The following is a 20,396-nucleotide window of genomic DNA, read 5'->3' on the forward strand; positions in this document are numbered from 1 at the left end:
GAAGAGAGAAGAAAAGAAAAGAAAAGAGAAGAGAAGAAAAGAAAAGAAAAGAGAAGAGAAGAGAAGAGAAGAGAAGAGAAGAGAAGAGAAGAGAAGAAAGGAGAAGAGAAGAGAAGAGAAGAGAAGAGAAGAGAAGAGAAGAGAAGAGAAGAGAAGAGAAGAGAAGAGAAGAGAAGAGAAGAGAAGAGACAAAGGGAGGTCTAGCACCAGCTGGCAGAGTGACCTTGGCCCTCTGGCTGCTGTAGTGCACAGTCCACCGTGGCTGTCGGTCTGGATCATCTCTGCTGGAGACAGTAACAAGCCCCCAGGATCACCATGTGGACAAATGAAGGTGTAAAGGTCTTGTCCTGGGTGGGAATGACCTTGAAAGGGTATCCTCAACTGATCTTGAAAGGAGATGAATGCCATGTCATGCCAATTTGCAAATTACAGATCCATGATGAGAATGTTACATGGTTACATACAGAATGTGACATGATACAAGACAAATAAGAGTCAATACATGGCAAATGCACCTGGAGTAAATACAACTTGAACTTTGAGATTTTCTCAAATTTAAGTTAGAGCCAAAAAAACATGTGGTCATCTGTTGCGCCATGACAGTTTTCATTCTGGATTACCACCGCGCTTTTTCGCCGCTTTGCCACCACGCGTTCTGATTGGCTACACGTCACTGTCAACCGGCTGTGTTCTGGTTTGTCCTCGGGGCACAGCACACACGATGTGAAGTCGGGCCCAAAACAATCCAACATGTTGAATATCCCCGATTTGAGATCGGACATCCGAGAGAGCGGCCGAGATCAGGCTACGCACACCAGACACGGCAGGATAATCTGCTAAGATTATTTTTGGAGCCATTACAAAAATTGGCCCGACCTACAATTGTCGGGGGGGTTGGGATTCGTGGCTAAAATCGGGCCCATTATCTTGCCGTGTGAACCAGGCTTTAGGTTGTAGACCATAAACTACTCAAATGTGACGATCAGCCTTTGCCAAAGTGAACCTTGAGACCAATAACAGGACAAACCAAAGGCCACCTCTTCATAAACTTGCAGTGCATTTGTGCCCAAGCCAGACAGAAAATGAGACTGGCATTTCCCAAACTTTGGTTTGAGACCAAAAAAGAGGGTAACGTGAATACGACCTTTCACAAATTTTGGTCCAGGTCGAATAGCAAAATCAGGTTTTCCTGAACTTTGCTTTGAGACAACGAAAAATAGCTCAACGACCTCAAAGACCAACAAACAGGAAGAACAGCAAATATAGGTTAAAGATCAAAAATGGGAACACCAGCCTTTGCCAAACTTGGATTTTGGAGCCACAAACATATAAAACAGAAATACCTACAATTACTGTTTAGCATCTTGGCACAATTCTTCCAATATGGAACAAGTTAACAGTACTGCCTCTACTGACATTTGTTCTATTTACCAGTCAAAAAGGTCACATTCACGATCACCGTGAAGGAGAAGAATCAAGCATTGCCGATGCTGCTGGACGGTCATTATGTAGCATTGATTGGCAATCAGTGTGACAATCTGGCTTGATGAGTGGTGCTTTGCTGCATGCTGGAATATCACGCATCAATAGAAGACAAGATATCCAATGCATCCTACCATATCCGTTGTGTATGACAAGACGTCTAGGCCTCAAAGACTTCAAGGTAGACAAAGTACTTTTACTTTTTTATTACACACACAGTGATGATGACGTATGCTGCCATGGAAGGGAGCAGGTATCTTGTTTAAGGAACAGGGCTGATCAAACCTGCAACTTTCACTCTGCCTTGTCATGTGTTCACATCAATGAAACCAAGCCTGTCTAATGACGGCAATTACAAATCTTAGTTTGAGCCACATGCCGCAACATCCTGTATACCGGCATTGCCATCGCGCCATACAGCACAACATGGGACTGACTTTGAAACGGCATCCTGAACTGAGATGACGACGAGGTCAAGCCCACTTAAAGATTACAGATGGTGCCTAACACAATAATTCCTAATCACATCAGTACAGGCTAAAAGCTAAAAGCTAAATGTTGCTGTATTTACAACAATTTCAATTTTAAATCAGCCTTTCTGAAATGCAGGCTCGAGAGAAAAACGTGAAAACCAGCCTCGATCAAACTTACAAGTCAAACAGTATATTCAGTAGGGCTGGGAAAAAATATCATACCGGGATGTATCGTGATACTTTTTTATGCCTATACCAAGTACCGATACGTTGATCAGTATCCTCTACAGCACTATACGTATGGATACGTTGATACGTTGATAAGTATCAATACTTCTTACTGTTATGTTATGTTATGTTTTGCACGTTCTATAACATACTTTTGGAACATTTGAGGTCCTTAAAGTTGAGCTTTGTGAATGGAGTGTTATTTCACAGACAATACCAGAAGACCTACTTGAAATATGGATTTACGGCGACAAGTGATTCCTACGCAGGAAGGAAGCCCGTTCTGCACAACAATATGTGCAGTCAATGCAGACTTCAAAACTGATTTGTCAACAATTGTAAGTGCCTTGAGAGCATCATACTTGGTGGCTAACCGCTTTGCTCAGGCTAAAAAGTCATTCAATATTGATGAAAAAAAAACTGTGGATTTGCGAAGTAGGTGGAGCTGGTATCATCGGAGTCGCCGCCACCATTACACAAATACTGATCCCATACATCAAAATAACAAATATCTAACTAACGGGTTATACTGCATTATGGGTGTTTTTAAATAATGTATCATGCCGTAATATGATCACAACAGCACTATACTTGCACAAACAGCAACAACAGAGCAACAACAAAAGCCAAGCATTCTCTCTACTGTGTGGAAACAACGACTAAGGTCTATCTCTTCCAGTAGGCCTCAATGTTGCCTTGCCTGTATAATGTAATATCCAGCCAACATAACGATTGCTTGAAAATTTGCGAGATAGCAGGCGTGTGAATAATGAATCATGACACAGTGGGGTTCACAATTGGCAAGTCAAGGCAAGGCAGCTTAACTTATATAGCGCCTTTCCTTTAAGTTAACTCAATGTGCCTTGCATAATTAAAAGTACAACATTTAAAAGCATTTACAAATGAGTTAAAGACACTTAAAAGCCAAGTAAAGAAGTACAAAGTAGCTTATTAAAAAAGAATACAGTGCAATGGTTGTTCGCTTGTATAGCACTTTTCCAGCTATTAAGACACTCAAAGCACTTCACACTGAGTTCACATTCACCTACTGATCGCACAACATCAGTAGCAACTGGGGTTCAGTATCTTGCTCAAGGACACAAGGGCTGGGTATCGAACCCACAACCTCTGGGTTGGGAAACAACCACTCAACCACTGAACCATGCCACCCACAAATAACAAAATAAGAATAAAAAGATTGTGGAAAAAATTGTAAAAATCCTTTAAAACTCTTAGCTATGGGGAAAAAAAGTACAGTTTTCAACCTGGATTTAAAAGCATACTGACCTAACTGGCCCCCACACAGCCTGAGCTACGATGCTGTATATCACATGTGTCAAACTCAAGGCCCGGGGGCCAGATCTGCCCCGCGGCATAATTTTATGTGGCCCGTGAATCATGTATGTTGACTTGACATGTTTCTTTCACTTTTTACACTACATACAAGATATTGCAAACATTTGTTACCATTTGCTCCTTAACAATAAATTGAAAAAGAGATGAAGAAACAATTAACTGGCTTCAGATTTCAAAACTAGCTATCCATCAATTTGTTGTTGCGATAATATAAGGCGATCACATCTTTCTATGGGTTCATGGTCACAACGGCCCTCCCAAGGGACACCATACCTATGATGTGGCCCACTACCTATGATGTGGCCCAAAACAAAAATCAGTTTGACAACCCTGCTGTATATAGATATAGAAATACAATATAGATATGGAAACTGGACAGGCGACCAATACAGACTGCAGTCCACCATTTGAGTCAGCGGGGATAAACTCCCAACTATAGCTAAGATATGTAATTATTGTACTTTATAGAATATAAGGCACTATTTTTTTTCCATGCGTTGAAATCTGCAGATTTAAATGTGATTTATGAATTTTTACTTGCCGCCTATAAAATTCCCAGATAGTCTTGTCGCATATAAGCAATTAAATTACCGTATTTTACGGACTATAAGTCGCGTTTTTTTTTCTTTCATAGTTTGGCCGGTGGGCGACTTATACTCTGGAGCGACTTATGTGTGAAATTCTTAACACATTATATCGTATGCTTTTCCTTTTCAAGGTCAGCAAACAATACACCAAACAACTACAGGAGGGCATTCAAAGGCTGCAAATAAACCTGCCTTACATATTGACTTTACAACGGGCAGAATAACGACTTATACTCCAGTGCGACTTATATATGTTTTTCCTCCGTATTATACATTTTATGGATGGTGCGACTTGTATTCCAGAGTGACATATAGTCCGGAAAATACGGTACCAAACACATCACAGTGGACCAATTAAATTACCAAACACATCACAGTGGACCAATGATACTGTCCTGGTCCTCAAACTAAATATTCAGATCAGTCATTTGCAGGGATGGGCATTCCGTTCCAGGGACAAAACGGTCCGTCCTGGACCGGACACCCATTTTGTGGACGGACAGACGGAGGATGAGAAGTCTTTTGAAAAGGATGGACTAAGCAATGACGGAATTTGGTTTTCGCCTGACCCTCTATTCATCCATAATCAAGTCAAGTACCGACTTACTTACCGTGTTGGGTTCTTTTAAAAAAGCAAAACCACTGTTCTCTTCTGCGATACCCTGGAGCCCCCCTTTATTAACTGACTGCACAACACTTCATGTGCGCTCCCTGCAGTGGATCCTGACATTAGAATAGAATAGAATAGAATAGAATAGAATAGAATAGAATAGACTAAAGATGCATTTTCTTTATATATAGTGACTTGGGTACAGTCCAGGGTGTCTACCTTTTGCCAACAGTCACTTTAGTGAGATCCCAGCTTGCTTGCGACCCATAGCAGGAAGAATTGATCAATAACCAACCTCCAAGTTCCTTGTTCTTAAATTTAAACTAGTGCGCCTCTAAGAATTACTGAGCTCTGCGGCTACAACGGATCTGAGTAGCCGAGAAGGATGCTGCGCTCCCCGCTGACCCGCCCTGCAAAATGAGAGGGTGCTGCGGTGCCGCGGCCGCTCCTAATTGCTACCAAACACATTACAGAGAATGGAGGTGGAACGGGGTTAAGGGGAGGGGGGGGATTGGCAGCCCTACTGCCAATGCCTGGGAAATGGGGTGGAGGGGTTTGACTACCACTGCTGCCCAGCACTTCTGCTGCCTCAACAATTCTTCTGGCTGAAATTGCAGGGTGGCAGGGGAAGCGCGTCTGTAAATATGACAAAGAAATGTCTCGGTCCTCGTTGAGCTGGATGAGACTTGAGGGAGGAACGTCTCTCTACATCAATGCAAACAAAGACAGATGCCGGACTCTGGATGGAAGTAAAGGCACAAGGGAAACCTGGGATGTACTGTAGGTAGGTAGGGAAAGGCATTTTGATGACAGAGACACTTTGGAAATCATATCATCAATGTACCATGTACATTAAGAGCACTGAGTGCAGACCTTCCTAATATATATCATATATACATATATATTTACATTTTGTCTACTTTGATAAAGAAGAAATTTACTTCTTAATATTCCGTATAAACACTACAAACTATAACCTAATTTTGTGACAGTTGACAGCGAATGAGTTTTCTACTCTGTTATTTATTTATGTATTTTATGTGAAATTTAAATTAGGCCGTTCAACATACTGGCTATCGGGCCACGGCACTGCCTCCTGCCCCAAATCAGCTTGGGTAAACTTCAATGGATCAGAACAGTGCCCAAGTTTGCACATACAGTGATCCCTCGCTATATTGCGGTTCACCTTTCGTGCATTCCCTACAACATGGATTTTGTTACAGTGCTATTTTGTATGCTGTTTTTTACAGCGTACGAACCCGTATTGTGTCATAATTGACTGCCTGCATTTTTTACAGTGACCAATTTGAATATATCTCTCCCTTACCATGTCTCATGTTGTTCATTAAAATTAAATTTGTTACGTCAAAAATTTGTCATCGTTATTTGTATGAAACTGAATATGTATTTTATACATATTTCCTCCAGATGTTTGTTTCCTGTTGTGATCATTTATTATCATTTATTAACATTGTTCATGGGTCAGTGTGACCTGCTCTAAAAAAAATCTCAAAAAATGTGAATGGTGATGTTTACAACCTTAAAAAATACAGCATAAAAACTGTAAAAAAAAAAAGACGTTTCCTACTTCGCGGGTTATTTTTTTAAATGTGACCCCCGCAATAAGCGAGGCACCACTGTACAGCAAATTTTGATCAAAATCAAAAGTAAGAATCAAACATGCACTGTTTTTGTTTTTGAGCAGCATGCGTGTTAGTAGTTAGCATGTCTACCTCACAGACAGGAGATCCGGGTTGCATTCTCTATTGGAACACCTCCCAGGCAATATTAACACTGCATTGTATTATTATCCATCGGTCCATTTTCTATAGTGCTTTTCCTCATTAGGGTCACACCTTTGTACCATTTCAGGTCTTCAATGTCGATATTAAGTCTTCAAGCACAAGAATAACATTGCAACTTCATACAGAAAGGCCAACCCAGATATTCAAAACCCGAATCTCAGCGTTTTGAGTCAGATGTTCAAACCAATAGTGCACGGCGGCGCCCAAATAACAAATTTAGTTTTTGAACATGTACCTGTCTGTTCCTTTCATCCATTATCCTGGTGATCTGTATCTTCTTCCGCCCCATGGCTCCTTGTCCTTTTTCCCGTCTCTCTGACACTTCACGGACAATATTCGACAATCGAAAACACACATACACACACGCATACACACACACACACACACACCCTCTTCACGTCCACCGCCCTTCTAGCACATTGTGCAAGTCCTTCTTCTGGTATGCGCACTTTCACTGGTCTCCACGCACCATATGCTCTTCAGCAGTCACCCGGCACAATCTACAAAAAAAAAAAAGACGACCATAGCGAGTGAGCAAGAGAGAGAGAGGGAACACAGTTAACATGACACTCGGTAATGTCTCCTTAGGCACTTCAAAGCACAACTGTCTTCTGTTCTCAATGTCATTCCGAGTATGAAACCCACATGTCCGGGGCCTTATCTCCTCATGTGAGCCGCAGCTGAAGTCAATGAAAGACAGCCTGTGACAGCGGGGCACATTAACAGACTATTACATCACAGTTTAAAAAAAAAATGTTGTTGATAAGATGACACGACTGATTGCTGCTTTGTCCAGCGCGTTTAGCTGCACGTTCGATCATTTTTAACTTCTTATTTATTTTACTTTCTGTTTACTCCAACTTGCAAACCACAGTAGAGAAGGGAAAGCTGGACTATGATTGGCTGCTGTCACGCATATTTCCACCACGTCTGACTGCTCACTGATGCTCACCGTAATATCACAATTCTTGATCATGTAATCACCGAGCCCTCTGAAAGGTAATCGACAGAGTTGGGGGGATTTTGGGGCTGATGTATATGCTTCACAAAAAAAATATAGCCATATATTACATATGACACAGTCACACTGTCTGAATTGGTTTGATGTTTTACAATGTTTATCCATTAACTCTTAGTAAGAATGTAAACATACAATTATTTAAAGTTTTAACCACGTCCACAGAAAAGCATTTCTGCTTGCAAACAGAGAGAGTTGACATCGTATTGACCTTCCCAAGCTGACCACCATGGCAACTTTGTTCTCAAGATGATTAAGACAGCGCCCAGTCCCAGGCTAACGCCGGTACAAGTCTCCTGGGCTGCAAGGGGGAACACGGGGTGAAAAAGTTGGGAGTATATGTTCACAGTATAAATATATATTCCCACATGAGCGTGTAACCTGGCCACTGTTCCCTTGGGAACATGCATGTCCGTCCGAACTGCCTCCCTAAAAGAAGAATTATAGCCCCTGTCCTGGAGCCAGATCAATCACTTAGTTTGAGCAGTGAAAAAATGTCTGAACAACTACATTCCCCCTTACGGGTGCCAAAAAACTGTGACAATTAGATGCAGTTAGTAGTTGTGAAGAAAGCAAGCCAAAGGAAGAATTGGCAGTGTCAATGAAAATGACCACTTCCCAGTGGCACGCAGTCATTATGGCTTACAGATGAACTGAAATTATGGTGTCTGGCTTTCTGGACGGGGCAAACCTGACTGAGTTCACCCAGCTAAGGAGTCACAAACGCCTGCATAAGCCAGGATAGCAAAATGTGTTAACTTGATTTTGATCTCGAGCCAGTTTACTCAAAATTGTACAGAGTAGCATGCTACAAGCTCTTCGGGTTCCTCGGTTTATGACAGAGTTTTGTTCCTATTGCAGCAACATAATCAAAATATGTACACGAGTCAGAACTCACTTATAGTCTTTTAATAGGCTATGCTAAAGCAGTAATGAATTCAATATTACAGTAAGCATTTGCAGTTGCATTCAGGTTCCTCATTTATTGAACAGCAGAGCTGGGCAGTCCGTGCCGGGGCCGGCCCGGTCGGACCCTCCGGCCCGGCCGGATGCCCATTTTTGGGGCGTGGGGTGGGGGTTGACAAATTTTAAAAAAGGAATGGACTAAGCATGGAGTGGATTTTACTCCGGCCCACTAATCGGCCCTCATACATGCGACGTGGCCGCGAGGCGGCCAAATTTCATCTCAGGGTTTCTTTTTAGGCTTCTTTCTACTCCCGCATCGGCGCGAGCGACAACTGCCGCATTGATTTACGTGACCTACGCATCGTGCAGTTGGCGACAGGTCTGCAACACATGCCACGCACACATCAGGAATTGTTGCTGCGCTAATCTGTCCATTATGTCACATGTTGCAATGACATACAGTTTCCCCCAGAGGAGAGGATGCACCACGCAGCTTGTTGCTGCTGCAAAGCAAACTAGTTTGGCAGCGGCGTGGGTGTTATGTCACGAATGTGTGTGTAAAGAAGCTATTCACCACGTTCCTCCTTAGCCACCACCTTCCAGATCGTTTTGCAAATTAACTGCATCATCTCGGTCCCTTTATGGTTGTAGCAGGCACAATATCCATTGTTGTCGCTGTCTTTTTGAAGCGACGCCCCCCCGACTTGTAATGTAACTGTTTCAAAACAAATTGTCTCCACGAGTATAGTCAAGCTGCGCGCAGCACTCAAGGATGACGCTGGCACATCAAGGTGGAGTTCATGCACTTCTTCTGGCGTCTTCCCTACTTCCGGAAATACGCCATAGCAAACCTGCTGTGTAGTGGTTTGCTGGTATGCTTTTATTTTGAAGGCCAGGAAGTGTGAAGGAGGGGAAGTGTGGAAAATAAGTAACTTGTTGAATACTTGCAGACTTGTCGTCTGTTGGACCCAAATAATTATACAATACGACAAAACCAACCCCAGGGCTCGCAATGGAAGTAAGCACACGCAGCTGGGTAAGTACTAGTGGCGCGTTTGAGCATGTTTGAAGCGTGTCCACAGCGGGTTTGAATAGTAAATTAGCCAGCTAATGGTCTTTAAATAAACCTCTTCCGTTAGCATCTCCCCCGCGGTGGCGTCATGCACTTTTTGTTTTTGTTTTGTTTTTTCTGGGGGCGGGGGGCAGAATGGGGCGGGGGGTGATAATTGTTATGAATAAGGGCGGGGGGTCGAGGCCGAAAGGGTACCCAGGTCAAGGATGGAGAGTCGCGGTCGGACCTGCAAAAAAGGGTCAAGTGCCCAGCTCTGTTGAACAGCTATTTCAAGTAACCACAAAAACAAAAAAAAATTGCTATCAAATGTTTCTCTGGTTTTCCGTTTTACCATGTACAGTGACCTTTTCATAGTAATCCAACTGAATACACACATTTGCAAGTCGTCAGTATTCTACAAATACTGGCACCTTTTTCACACATAATCCTCCTAAATAAAATATCCATATCCGAGCATTAGGGATAGTGAAACAGCAAAATTAATGATCACTTAATCAATGTTCTAAACAATTTACTAAACCCCTATTTATGCCAATGATGTTAAATGGACTTAACAGACGCTTCAGGTTCTGTGCCCAAGAGCCATCTTTAGCTTTAGCTTTGGACTAAGTTTTGCTCAGTGTATGCAATAAATTGAGAGTGTTGCACACCTGCTGCCTGAATTCCCTCTCAGCTTGTCATTTCACATCTGTGTAAGAGAAATGTCATGGCAGCGTCCATTATTCCTCCAGTCTTGAGCTGCCCTGCTGTGACAGCCGGGATAATGATGTGCACATGCTTGCACACTCGATTTGCAGGTATCACTATTCTTGCATTTGGCATTTGCCTTGATTACCTTGATCAGCCACCGGGGATAATGATTGGTTAATTGAGTAATCCATAAGAACAGCTCGCAAACCCAAATAGCTCAATTTGAGAGGTCGATGGACTATTTGATTCCAAAAAGATTTGTTTGTGACAGCCCAAATAGAAACGGAATTCTGTCATAAAGCAAGACCCAATCTAGCGGCTTTTCTTTCATGAAACAAGAAAAGAAAATAGGTTACATCACTAGGTGTCGCTGTAAGTATCTTTAGAATGACTAATACCATAATACATAATAATTAGATTTACAGACATGGCATCTGTTCCAAGAGTTTCAAGGGGAAGTGTAGTGTTTTGAAACAATTTGGGATACGTTGCCACGGTTGGAACAATACTCCATCGTAAACAGCAGACCCCCTGTTCTGAGAAGTGGCACAGTTTGAGTCGGATATTTGGGATTAGTACCAAACAGTATTGCTTGGTGGGAACGGGGCTATAGCAACAGATTGATCTAAAAAAATGTGTATGGAGGTGTGGGTAGGGGCAAAGTTTGAAGCCATTCCTGGGAGAGGAAATCATAAGAAGTGTAGCCAGAGAGCCTGGCTCACGTTACAGCAGGAATTCCAACTGCTTATCCTCACAATCCAATTGCAGGCCTCGAGTAGACAAGATTCCACTTCCTGCCCGTCCACTTCCTGTTATTCTTCTGCACGTCTGCATGTTCTCTGCGGTCAAAGGCGAAAGCTGGAGAGAAGGAAAGGGAGGGACCACCTCGGGGACTCCCTTCCCATCTGAGCACCATTGTGATGATTAGTGCGAGACTAAACAACCACAGAGGGACTCATCTCTGGTGGCTACTCTTTGTGGGCTTATTATGCTTACTGGAAGGTTCATTAAACAGGCTCGATGACGTGCACAAGCTTACAATTGGTCGGTGGAGAGCTTTCCCTCATTTTTTACTTTCCAAAGCACTCATCTGGTTGGTTATATAAGAATGAGTCACAGGTACACATTAGCATTGTGCTGGAGGATGAACTATCCATCCAAATGTTTTCTATTCCTCTTTGGTAGGTGTGCGGGAGCCTATCCCACCCACAAATATGGGCAATTTAGAGTCTTCAATGAACCCAACAGCATGCGCAGTACCTGGACAAAACCCATTAGAGATTGAAACGTAGCTCTCAAGACACTGAGCCAGACATAAGATCCACTACTGGTTGCCATTCAGCAATAGGAATTTGGGATTTAAATTTTCTTTTTTTTTTTTTACAACCCCAAAGAATTTTTCAAGAAACACTGACAACCATTTGATATACATTTTCCACCCAAAAAAGAGGGGAGGGGGTCGGGTGGCTGATGGAGGGGAAATATCCTGGAAAAATGGGGAAAAATCCCAAGTATGAAAAAATACTGAAAAAAAAAATGTGCGAATATGGCAATCCGCAGGTACCAAACTGTGAATATGCAGGAGTCGACTGTAGTTTTAAGTTGTAATGTCAGCAATCACCACTAGTTGGCAGACGTCTTAGTTGAGCTTACAGTGGGTTTTAAACTGCAAAATATTACGTATTGGAATGATATGCAGAACAAATATCGTACCTCAATAATAACATTTGCAGGATCTTCTTTTTGTGACAGAAGTGACAAAATGAGTTCTTGCACTTAATTCTGTCTTATTGTTCAGTAGTTTTGTGCCCTCTTTTAATGGTGATTGTTATGCAGGGGAGCCCGTTGCACAGGAGAAATAAATGACAGCATGTGGTTATTTTTTTTGTAGTTTGCTTTAAACCCTTTGTTGTTGTTAGGATAGTGTTTTTTTTTCCATCAATGTATTATCAAATATGAAATATATTAAGAGCATGTATTATGCATGTATGCGCATATTTTGTCCATATTCAAAATATTATTTTGGTCATGCATCTGGTTAGAAAGTGTGTGGTTCTATGTGGCCCCCCAGTAGTACTGATGACAGCATTTAAATCGCCCATCCCTGGTATAGACATAGAAACACTCACACTCCCAATCACACTGAATGACAGTTTAGTGTTCATGAACCTAACGTGCATGTTTATGGGATCTAAGACAGAATACCTGGAGAAAACCCACAGAAGGAGGGGAAGAACATGCAAATTCCACACAGGAAGGCCGGACTTGAACGCAGAACCTAATAATGTTGCAGACGTGCTCAGCAGTAGGCCACCATGCTACTTCTATACACAACAATCCAAGTGGTGACTGTGACAGTGTCAACACTGTTTAGGTAGCATCAAAACAAAAGTTAAATCCCAATTTCAACAATTTGTTTCAATGACACCCATGTGGTAGGAAACAAGCAATCACCTCAGCCCCCCATCACCACCAGCTTGCTCTTGGCTTTCATCAGGAGTTGTTGTACCTCTAAATGCGGCTGTTGGCCTAAGGCGATCAGAGGCAAGCCAGCCCTTTCACGCCACACATCAGCCGACCTCTTTGAGGCCCTGTCTACACACACGTAGCCGGGGTTTATGAAAACGCCGGCTATAAGCCTGCGGTTAGCCCTATCATCCACACGTCCCCGGAGTTTTTTCAGTGAAAACGCAAAACTCAGTGGAGATTTGCAGATATCTCCGGATATCTCCGATCCGCGTTTTCCTGTGGACGCTTACACCTGGAGAGTTACGTCGTCACCGTGCGATAACAATGCTTTGACGTCATTGCGCGACTTGTGTTTTCATGCGAGCCAACATGGATTCTCGCGGCGCTGCGTTGGTTATTGCCATTCTCGATGCGTTTTTTGCTTACTTATTTGTCCGCAACCAACCACTGCTTCTCGTTGAAAGGTTTAAAAGCAATTCCGACCTCTCGTCGGTTCTCCCGAACGAGTTTACCGCCGTGTTTTTGGTTTCGTAGAAGTAACGACAAAGGACGGAAGTTCCTTCTGAATGGACAGTATTTGGTTAACTACTGCCACCCAGAGGCTTCGCGTGCATTTGAAAACGCACTTCCGCGGTTTCGTGTGGATGCGTTTTTTTTAATGTGTATTCTAACGCTATGTGTAGACAAGGCCTTTTACTCACCACCTACCACCCAACCCCAACACACACACACAAACACATATTTTTGTGATCTTATCTCCCTCTCCTGTGGTGAAAAGGCAGGATTGTGGCCCTTGCAGCATCACTAGTGTTAATGTCTCCTGATGATAATCTGGTGTCGGGGCTGATCCTTCGACAACAAACAACCTCTCCCCGTGCTTCTTTTCAGATGTGATTTCACTCTTTGTCGAGTTCCCTGCATTCTCATTTCAAAGGGCTAATGCTATATCACAACAGTTTCCATAGCAACTAATGAGACGTAATTAATAAACATCATTGTGGTAGTGCAAAGAGCAAAAACGAGTGAAAAGGGAAGCGTTGTCAGAAAAATATAGAAGTGTAGGAAGTAGAGCTGGCAAAAGGCCTTGAAATAAAACCTCCGATTTTCTTCACAAAGATCGCATTTCCCAGAATAATTGTAAAATTGAAAAATGTTGTAATTGTGAAACACTCAGCAGTAGAAGGAAGGATGAGCAGTGGTTCATTTGCATGAGGCAGGACTGCCCCCTCAAAATAGGCTGATTGCAGCTACAAATATTGGGAGTAAAGCACACTATCCCTTTAGTAGTATGACGTAAGCATTTTTTCACCGACACCGGGAAATTATATATATTCTATAAATGGTATAAACTGATAGGAACAATAGCACAATACAGGTTTTCCCTGCTATTTAATGGGCCGAAGAGATATGCAGTTTATAGCAACTGTTGTGAGTTTTTACAGTTAACTTACTGTAATGCCCTGACATGGGACGTGGGAAAGCAGACACAATCACTGATGCACTTTTCAGCAGTTTATCGAACGCCATGATAACGGTAAAACATGAACACAATGAGCACCCTCATGCAGGAGCTGCTGTTGGCCACAGCTCACCCCCGAGACACTCACACGTAGTCTCGCTGACATCACACACCGCCCCAACCAGCACATTAGGCACAGACAGTATCTAACACAGAGACACTCCCTTGCTTAGAGTATTTTCTATACATTTTGTGCTTGCAATTTTTTGTTTGTTCAAAAGTAGGTTTGAATGAGTTTAAATGTTTTTTGTTGTTGTTTTTTAAATAATGCCTCAGTAGATCGCTGGTTAGTCTGGAACGTATAAACGGGAGTTTGTGGTATGTCTCTAAATTCAAAAACAATTTTAATAGGATAAAAAAAAGAGGAGGTAAAACCGACTCTGAACACTGGAAACTTGAAAGTGATACAGAAGGTCGTGGCATATATTCCTTGCCTTACTCGATAAAGTAATATATATCCTCCCCACGCGATGAGTCAGATTGATCTTAAAAGAGAAATCAATCAAATGGCATATAAAAATTTATAGTTGAAAAGGAGAGCGTGACCTAAACTAGCACAAAAGCCCAAACGGCAGCCGAGCAGGCAGCGAGTGGTTAATCTGCCACCATGACAACGGCAGCTCGGCCCAACTCTCCAATGACCCAGCTGTAATCCCTCACTGAATCAATGCAAGTTCAAACAATCCTTCATGCTGCTCGCACCTTGCGCGAGCTGGGGAATGGCGAGACGGGAAGCTACTTATCACCTCCCGAATGACATCAAAAGAAAGTGAAGCCCCCAAAGGACGTGAGACAAAATGTTTCACCGGTGGCCAATTGACAACGCTGTCTGAAAACCACGCAGATCTCCGCATCATTTACAAAAAAAATCGGAAAATAATGACATCGACTAACAACCAAATAGGACATACTGTAGTACGCTGACAGCGCTAGTACACAGACACCTCCATCTCACTCTCGCGCAACTGTCAGGAGAAGGGAGGACTCTGCAAGGTGACTTTGACCGAGTGCCCTGGGGTTTCACGAGAAGACGACACTACATTAATTTCATGTCTCTTTTTTAAGTGACTTAGTACCACGAAGTAGCGTATTGGGGGAAAAAATGAAAGACGCGCCGGTTTGAAGTCAAAGGCAAGGCAAGGCAGTTTTATTTATATAGTCATTTCATACACAAGACAACTCAATGTGTATCAACCATTGATATACAGAATATATTTGAGAGAATATATCAACCAAATTAACAAGCAATTACATGAAAATACATTTTTATAAAGCATCCTGCACAAGGATATGCATTGTGTTTAAAGTTAACATTCAGTTACCACAAAATGTCACCGCTATAGTGCCTGTATTTGCAAATTTTATGCTAAAACCCCACTAAGAATACCAAAATCTGACATGGTAAAACAAATTCTGAGATGGACATTGAGTTGTTCAATGTGTATCATCAAGTTTAGTGCTTAAAAAAGAGAAGAAAAATATAAATCCTGTAGAATATTGTAGAATGTCATTACCTTTATATTGTAAGGTGTTGGTCCGTTCCAAAAAAAAAAAGAAAAATCTGAGTTGAAAAGAGATAATACTGGCTGAGTAATTAAAAGTCCTATAATGTCTATTATTCATTCATATATTTATGTATGTATTATTAAGAAGAAAACGAAAACTTTTCTGGTACACTTCTTGTGTTTGATAGCAAGTGTTTTGAGAAAATGAGATTCACAAACTTGCATGTGGAAAAGATGGCTTGACTGTGTTAACGTGAGGGAGGGTGGTAGAGGGAAAACCAGACTAAAGGCAGCATCCCGCACCCATGCCATCCTACCTCAGAGGTAGTGTGTGTGGCGGCGTGGTAATATAATTACTGCTGGGACACTTCTATTCCCAATGATCCATTTGCGTCAGTCAGGTTCTCGTGGCCCCAGCCAATGAATGCATTCTCAGTTTCTCAAGGATAAAGAGATGACCCTCTCCTAACGGTGGTATCCATTTCATGTGGAAGAAGCTCCTCTCATTCTCGAGGTAAATCCCTTGATGGAAACTTTTACCCAACTACCAAATGACAACTTCTTTGATGCGAGGGTAGAAGTGATGATTTATGGCTCATTAAAAATGAATGCAAATGAGAAGTCAGACACATAGCACAGCTTGTATAGTTCCCCAGCTGCCCCACTTTCTGCCTCGTTTTTAGCACTGCACAAAGCCAAGCGTCTGGTTTTCCTCAAAACAAATGCCGGATCATCTCGAATCTCTTTAAGTCACAGGTCAACACAAAACTCTTCGGTCTATAACGATGACTATATGCGCCGTCTGTCGCAGGATCGCAGTCATTTTAACTCTCCCGAGTTGGATCTGTGAATCCATTCAAAGAACCCAAACATAAATTATCAAGCACGTCGCCGGTTCCCCGTAGTTAATCAGCATATCCGCACCCAAAGTAGATGTCACCTTTCACAACTCAGCGACAAAAATAAGACGGTGGTGCCAGTAGGTTGCTGTCAATACCTGTACTATAGGACACCTAATAGCAATGTGTCAGTGGCATCTGTAAAGAGAGGTTTAGCATTCTGGAGCAAAAGCTGCTAAAAATTTCTGTGTATGCAAACGAAGAACCATAAAAACGAGAAATGAGAATCACTTCATCAATGCAACAATTGAATCAATCAATAATCAATCAACAATGAATTGCTCTACCCTAAATAAATTCATTTATTGAATTGACTGGTTATCAACTGAGCTGGGTATTCCGTCCCACGGATGGAACGGTAAGTCCATCAAATAATAGAATTATCTCAAACTTCTTCAAGTAATTTCTAGACTTTCAAGCTGCAACTAGGTTAAAACTGTGTCGTAAATATAAGAGAAATTTGTATTAGGTTTGCCACTTGCGCCTCTTTGCAGACATTCCTACATGTCCTGCCATGTCCAGTAAACAGATGAACAGGTTACTGGCACAAATCACGTTAACAACATGGGAATGCCTATTTAGCAAGTTAGCGCCTTGGCATCGTACGCCAGGAATAAACTGTCTTCGTGACTGTTTGTAACACGGTGCTCCCACATTTACACGTGATGTACAGGGCTTGGCGGTTTACATTGGTACGACATACAAAATTTTGACATTATAAAGAATTAGCTTGCATTGTGGCATAAGAATATGTGTATGTCCAACACAGTTACTACCGTACTTACTCGTTTTCATTCGATTGTTCGATATTGAAGTGTTTTTCAGACAAATGTTTACTGTAATTATGACTACTAATACGTTAGCATAAGTTATTTTGTGAATAAAATGCAAAAAAAGTAAAGTCTATGTTGGATTCATTCTGTTTTGTGTTGAACAAAATGCAATACATGAAACAGGTCGGCAGCATGGTGGGATTGTGATTAGCTCATCTGCCTTACAAATAATTACCACAATTACGATTTAATCACTCCAAAAGCATAGGCCGACTTATATGGTATGTTTGCTTGAATTTAGTTAGGGCCCAAGCCATTCCTTTGTGGGCCTTAACACGTCTAAAAACTCAATATTCAAACTCAGGTTACATCGCCATGGTAGGAAGACAAAGGGAAGAGGGCATTGAAATTTTCATCGGAACTCCGTCATAAACACAAACAAAAGTAGGTCTGTTCCTGACCATCACCTTTTAGCAGAGCTGGGCATTTTACTAAAAAGTTGCGGTCCGTTTATCGCCTTCCGCCTACAGCCGGGGTACCCGTCCGCCATCCGTTTATCCGCCATTTTGTCTGGCCGGACCAAATGGTAATCACCTATAGGCCGGTCCGTCTATCATTTTAAACGGGCTTCCGTTAGCGTTTGCGTCTACTAAGTTCGCCAAACTACCACTAAAAGGTCCTAAAAGGAGACCTATATGGACCTTTGACGAGCTCGGCCGCGACCGACGGGAAACAAAGCCCCGCCGCGGCCATTGAAGCCTCATCGCGAAAACAGACGATAGACGATTACATCGACTGAATAAATGGGCTTCTGACTGCGCTTAGTCCAACTATTTGTTTAAGTTTACTGTCTATCTTTTTATCACCTACAAAATGGATCTGTCATAGGCGGATTGACAGACGGGTCCATCGCATAGGCAGAATGCCCATCTGTGCCTTTTACTGATATGTAAGTGGCACATATAGTTCCCTTGAATTGCATTCAGTGCTGCTGGTTGGTGCATTGATTTGCATGACTGTCTATCATCAGATGGACCTCTCATTGGGGAACAACGCCAACGCCATAGGGAGCGACGGCGCCCGACCCTCCCAGGAAGCCTGCGAGCTGTGTTAAGTGCGACGGCAGCCTTTTGATGTTGCGCGCACACCGCAACGCCGAATTCGTAAACAGTGACGATGAACTGAGATCTTCCTCCGGGGGGAATTTACAGCGTAAGGATATTAGGGGTTGTCATGCATAATGTGTCTCCACAGCTGCACAGCGTTTACGCTGATCTTGCAGCGTGGCTGGAAAACACTGATGAAGATCAGATTAGACTCAGATTCCAGATATTCACTACTTCCACATTGTTTGATAACCGGCAGGCTGTTTAAACCCAATGAAGAGAAAGTGCCAGGGAAAGAAAGACAACAGTTGGTACTATATGATCCAAGAGAGTCTCTGTACTGTTTTAAGTGCATTTTTTGCCTGTTGTAAAGAAAAAAATAAAAAGCTAGTTATAAATACTTGATTTTCTCTTCCCATTTTTATCCTCCACTTAATGCCTCATTCTACATGGCGTTGCATAAAAGCTTTATGCAATCTGGCCACCCAGAATGGCCCATGAGTCACATCGACACAGAACTGGACTAGCACAAGCAGCCGTGATTTTTCATTTTCTATAATAAAGAATAGATACAGTACATAGACGATTTTGTTGGTATGGAAGAGGCAGTGTTCACACAGGGTCAGCTGAGTTAACCCTCGAGTTATGTTGCGGGTCAAACAGACCACTATTAACATTTCCATCTATCCATCCATTATCCAAACCACTTATTCTCACAAGGACCGCGGGCGTGCTGGAGACTTTCCAAGCTGTCTTTGGACAGCAGGCGGGGTACACCCTGCCAGCTAATTGCAGGGCACACAGAGACAAATTGACATTACTACTGTTAAAGTTTAAATTATGAAAAGAAATATTGGCAATAAAACCTCTTCTGTTGGTCACTTTTTTCTCTTCTATTTTTTGAGTATATAGTTATTTAATTATTACCTTTTTACATTTTTGCACTCCTCTCCTGTTACATTGGAGGTCAAAATGACCAATTATAAAATGGATAAATACATGAAAACGTATTTTCTGTTCTATGGGATCATACTGGCAGCTGTCTTTTTTCTCTTGTTCTTTCTTTAAACAGGATTTTCAGATAATTTTTTCATGACTTCTATAACTGACATCTCAGATTATATTTATTTTTGTATTCAATTATCTCACTTAAATGATTGCCTGATTGATTTATTGTAAAGAATGATTTATTAGCACATTATAAACGATTTTGATGTAATTTCACATCTTTATTTTATTTTATATTATTAAGTAGCTGGTAATTAATCATAGTACAATTAATGGGTGTCAAACTAATTTTTGCCACATTTGGTCACGGTTTCCCCCGCAGTGTTGTTACGAATGTGAAACAATATAAATATTTAATCACCTCCTCATATTATTACAGACACAGTACACCATAAAATGATGGATAACTAAGTTTCAAATCAGAGGTCAAGAATAATTGTATGTTCCACTACTGTTCAAGTTACTGTAATAACAAGAAAATGCTTGGAGTGTCTTAATGTTATTATTTATTCCATATGACAATATGAAATTTTGGTACAGATTTTAGCAAGCATCATGGAAGTTGAGTTTACATGTAGTATTTGCTTTCACTGGTCACATAAAATAATATGGTGGGCCAGATCTGGCCCTCGGGCCTCGGGTTTGACACCAGTGGTATAAATTGAATTAACTATAAATACAATACAAAAATGAGACTTAATTTGATTAAAACAATTATTTTACATTATACTTCATTTGTACTATTTTTATACAATCAATGAATGAGCTAGACAAACTTTCCATTTTAGAAATCAAAGGTGGCCACAAGTACAGTAAATCATAAACGCGGCCTAATTCTGTAATCGTATAAGTGGGAAATGTTTGGTTGGAATATTTTTTTTTTTTTAAGT

The 20,396-nt window shown here is 41.7% G+C and overlaps 1 protein-coding gene and 1 long non-coding RNA gene across 9 annotated transcripts in view; one reads left to right on the forward strand and one right to left on the reverse strand.

Annotated features, from left to right (window-relative positions):
• mef2aa (myocyte enhancer factor 2aa) overlaps window positions 1-20,396 on the reverse strand; it is a 126,909-nt gene that overhangs the window by 55,486 nt on the left and 51,027 nt on the right. For 7 of the 8 annotated variants that reach the window (XM_086027635.1, XM_086027638.1, XM_086027634.1 and 4 more), the window contains one exon: window positions 6,777-7,041. In XM_086027635.1, the coding sequence (XP_085883761.1) occupies window positions 6,777-6,830 (54 nt within the window). In that variant the 5' untranslated portion in view covers window positions 6,831-7,041. Of the gene's footprint in view, window positions 1-1,431; window positions 1,586-6,776; window positions 7,042-20,396 lie in introns of those variants that run through there. The other variant, XM_086027639.1, reaches the window with a different exon arrangement.
• LOC147148626 (uncharacterized) lies at window positions 16,122-18,482 on the forward strand. The gene is made up of 3 exons (XR_015086577.1): window positions 16,122-16,234; window positions 18,281-18,341; window positions 18,423-18,482. It is a non-coding gene; the product is annotated as an uncharacterized LOC147148626 (long non-coding RNA).

The sequence above is a fragment of the Filicampus tigris genome, chromosome 4, assembly GCF_054856515.1.
Source record: "Filicampus tigris isolate MCC_2025a chromosome 4, RoL_Ftig_1.0, whole genome shotgun sequence".
Lineage (NCBI taxonomy): Eukaryota > Metazoa > Chordata > Actinopteri > Syngnathiformes > Syngnathidae > Filicampus > Filicampus tigris.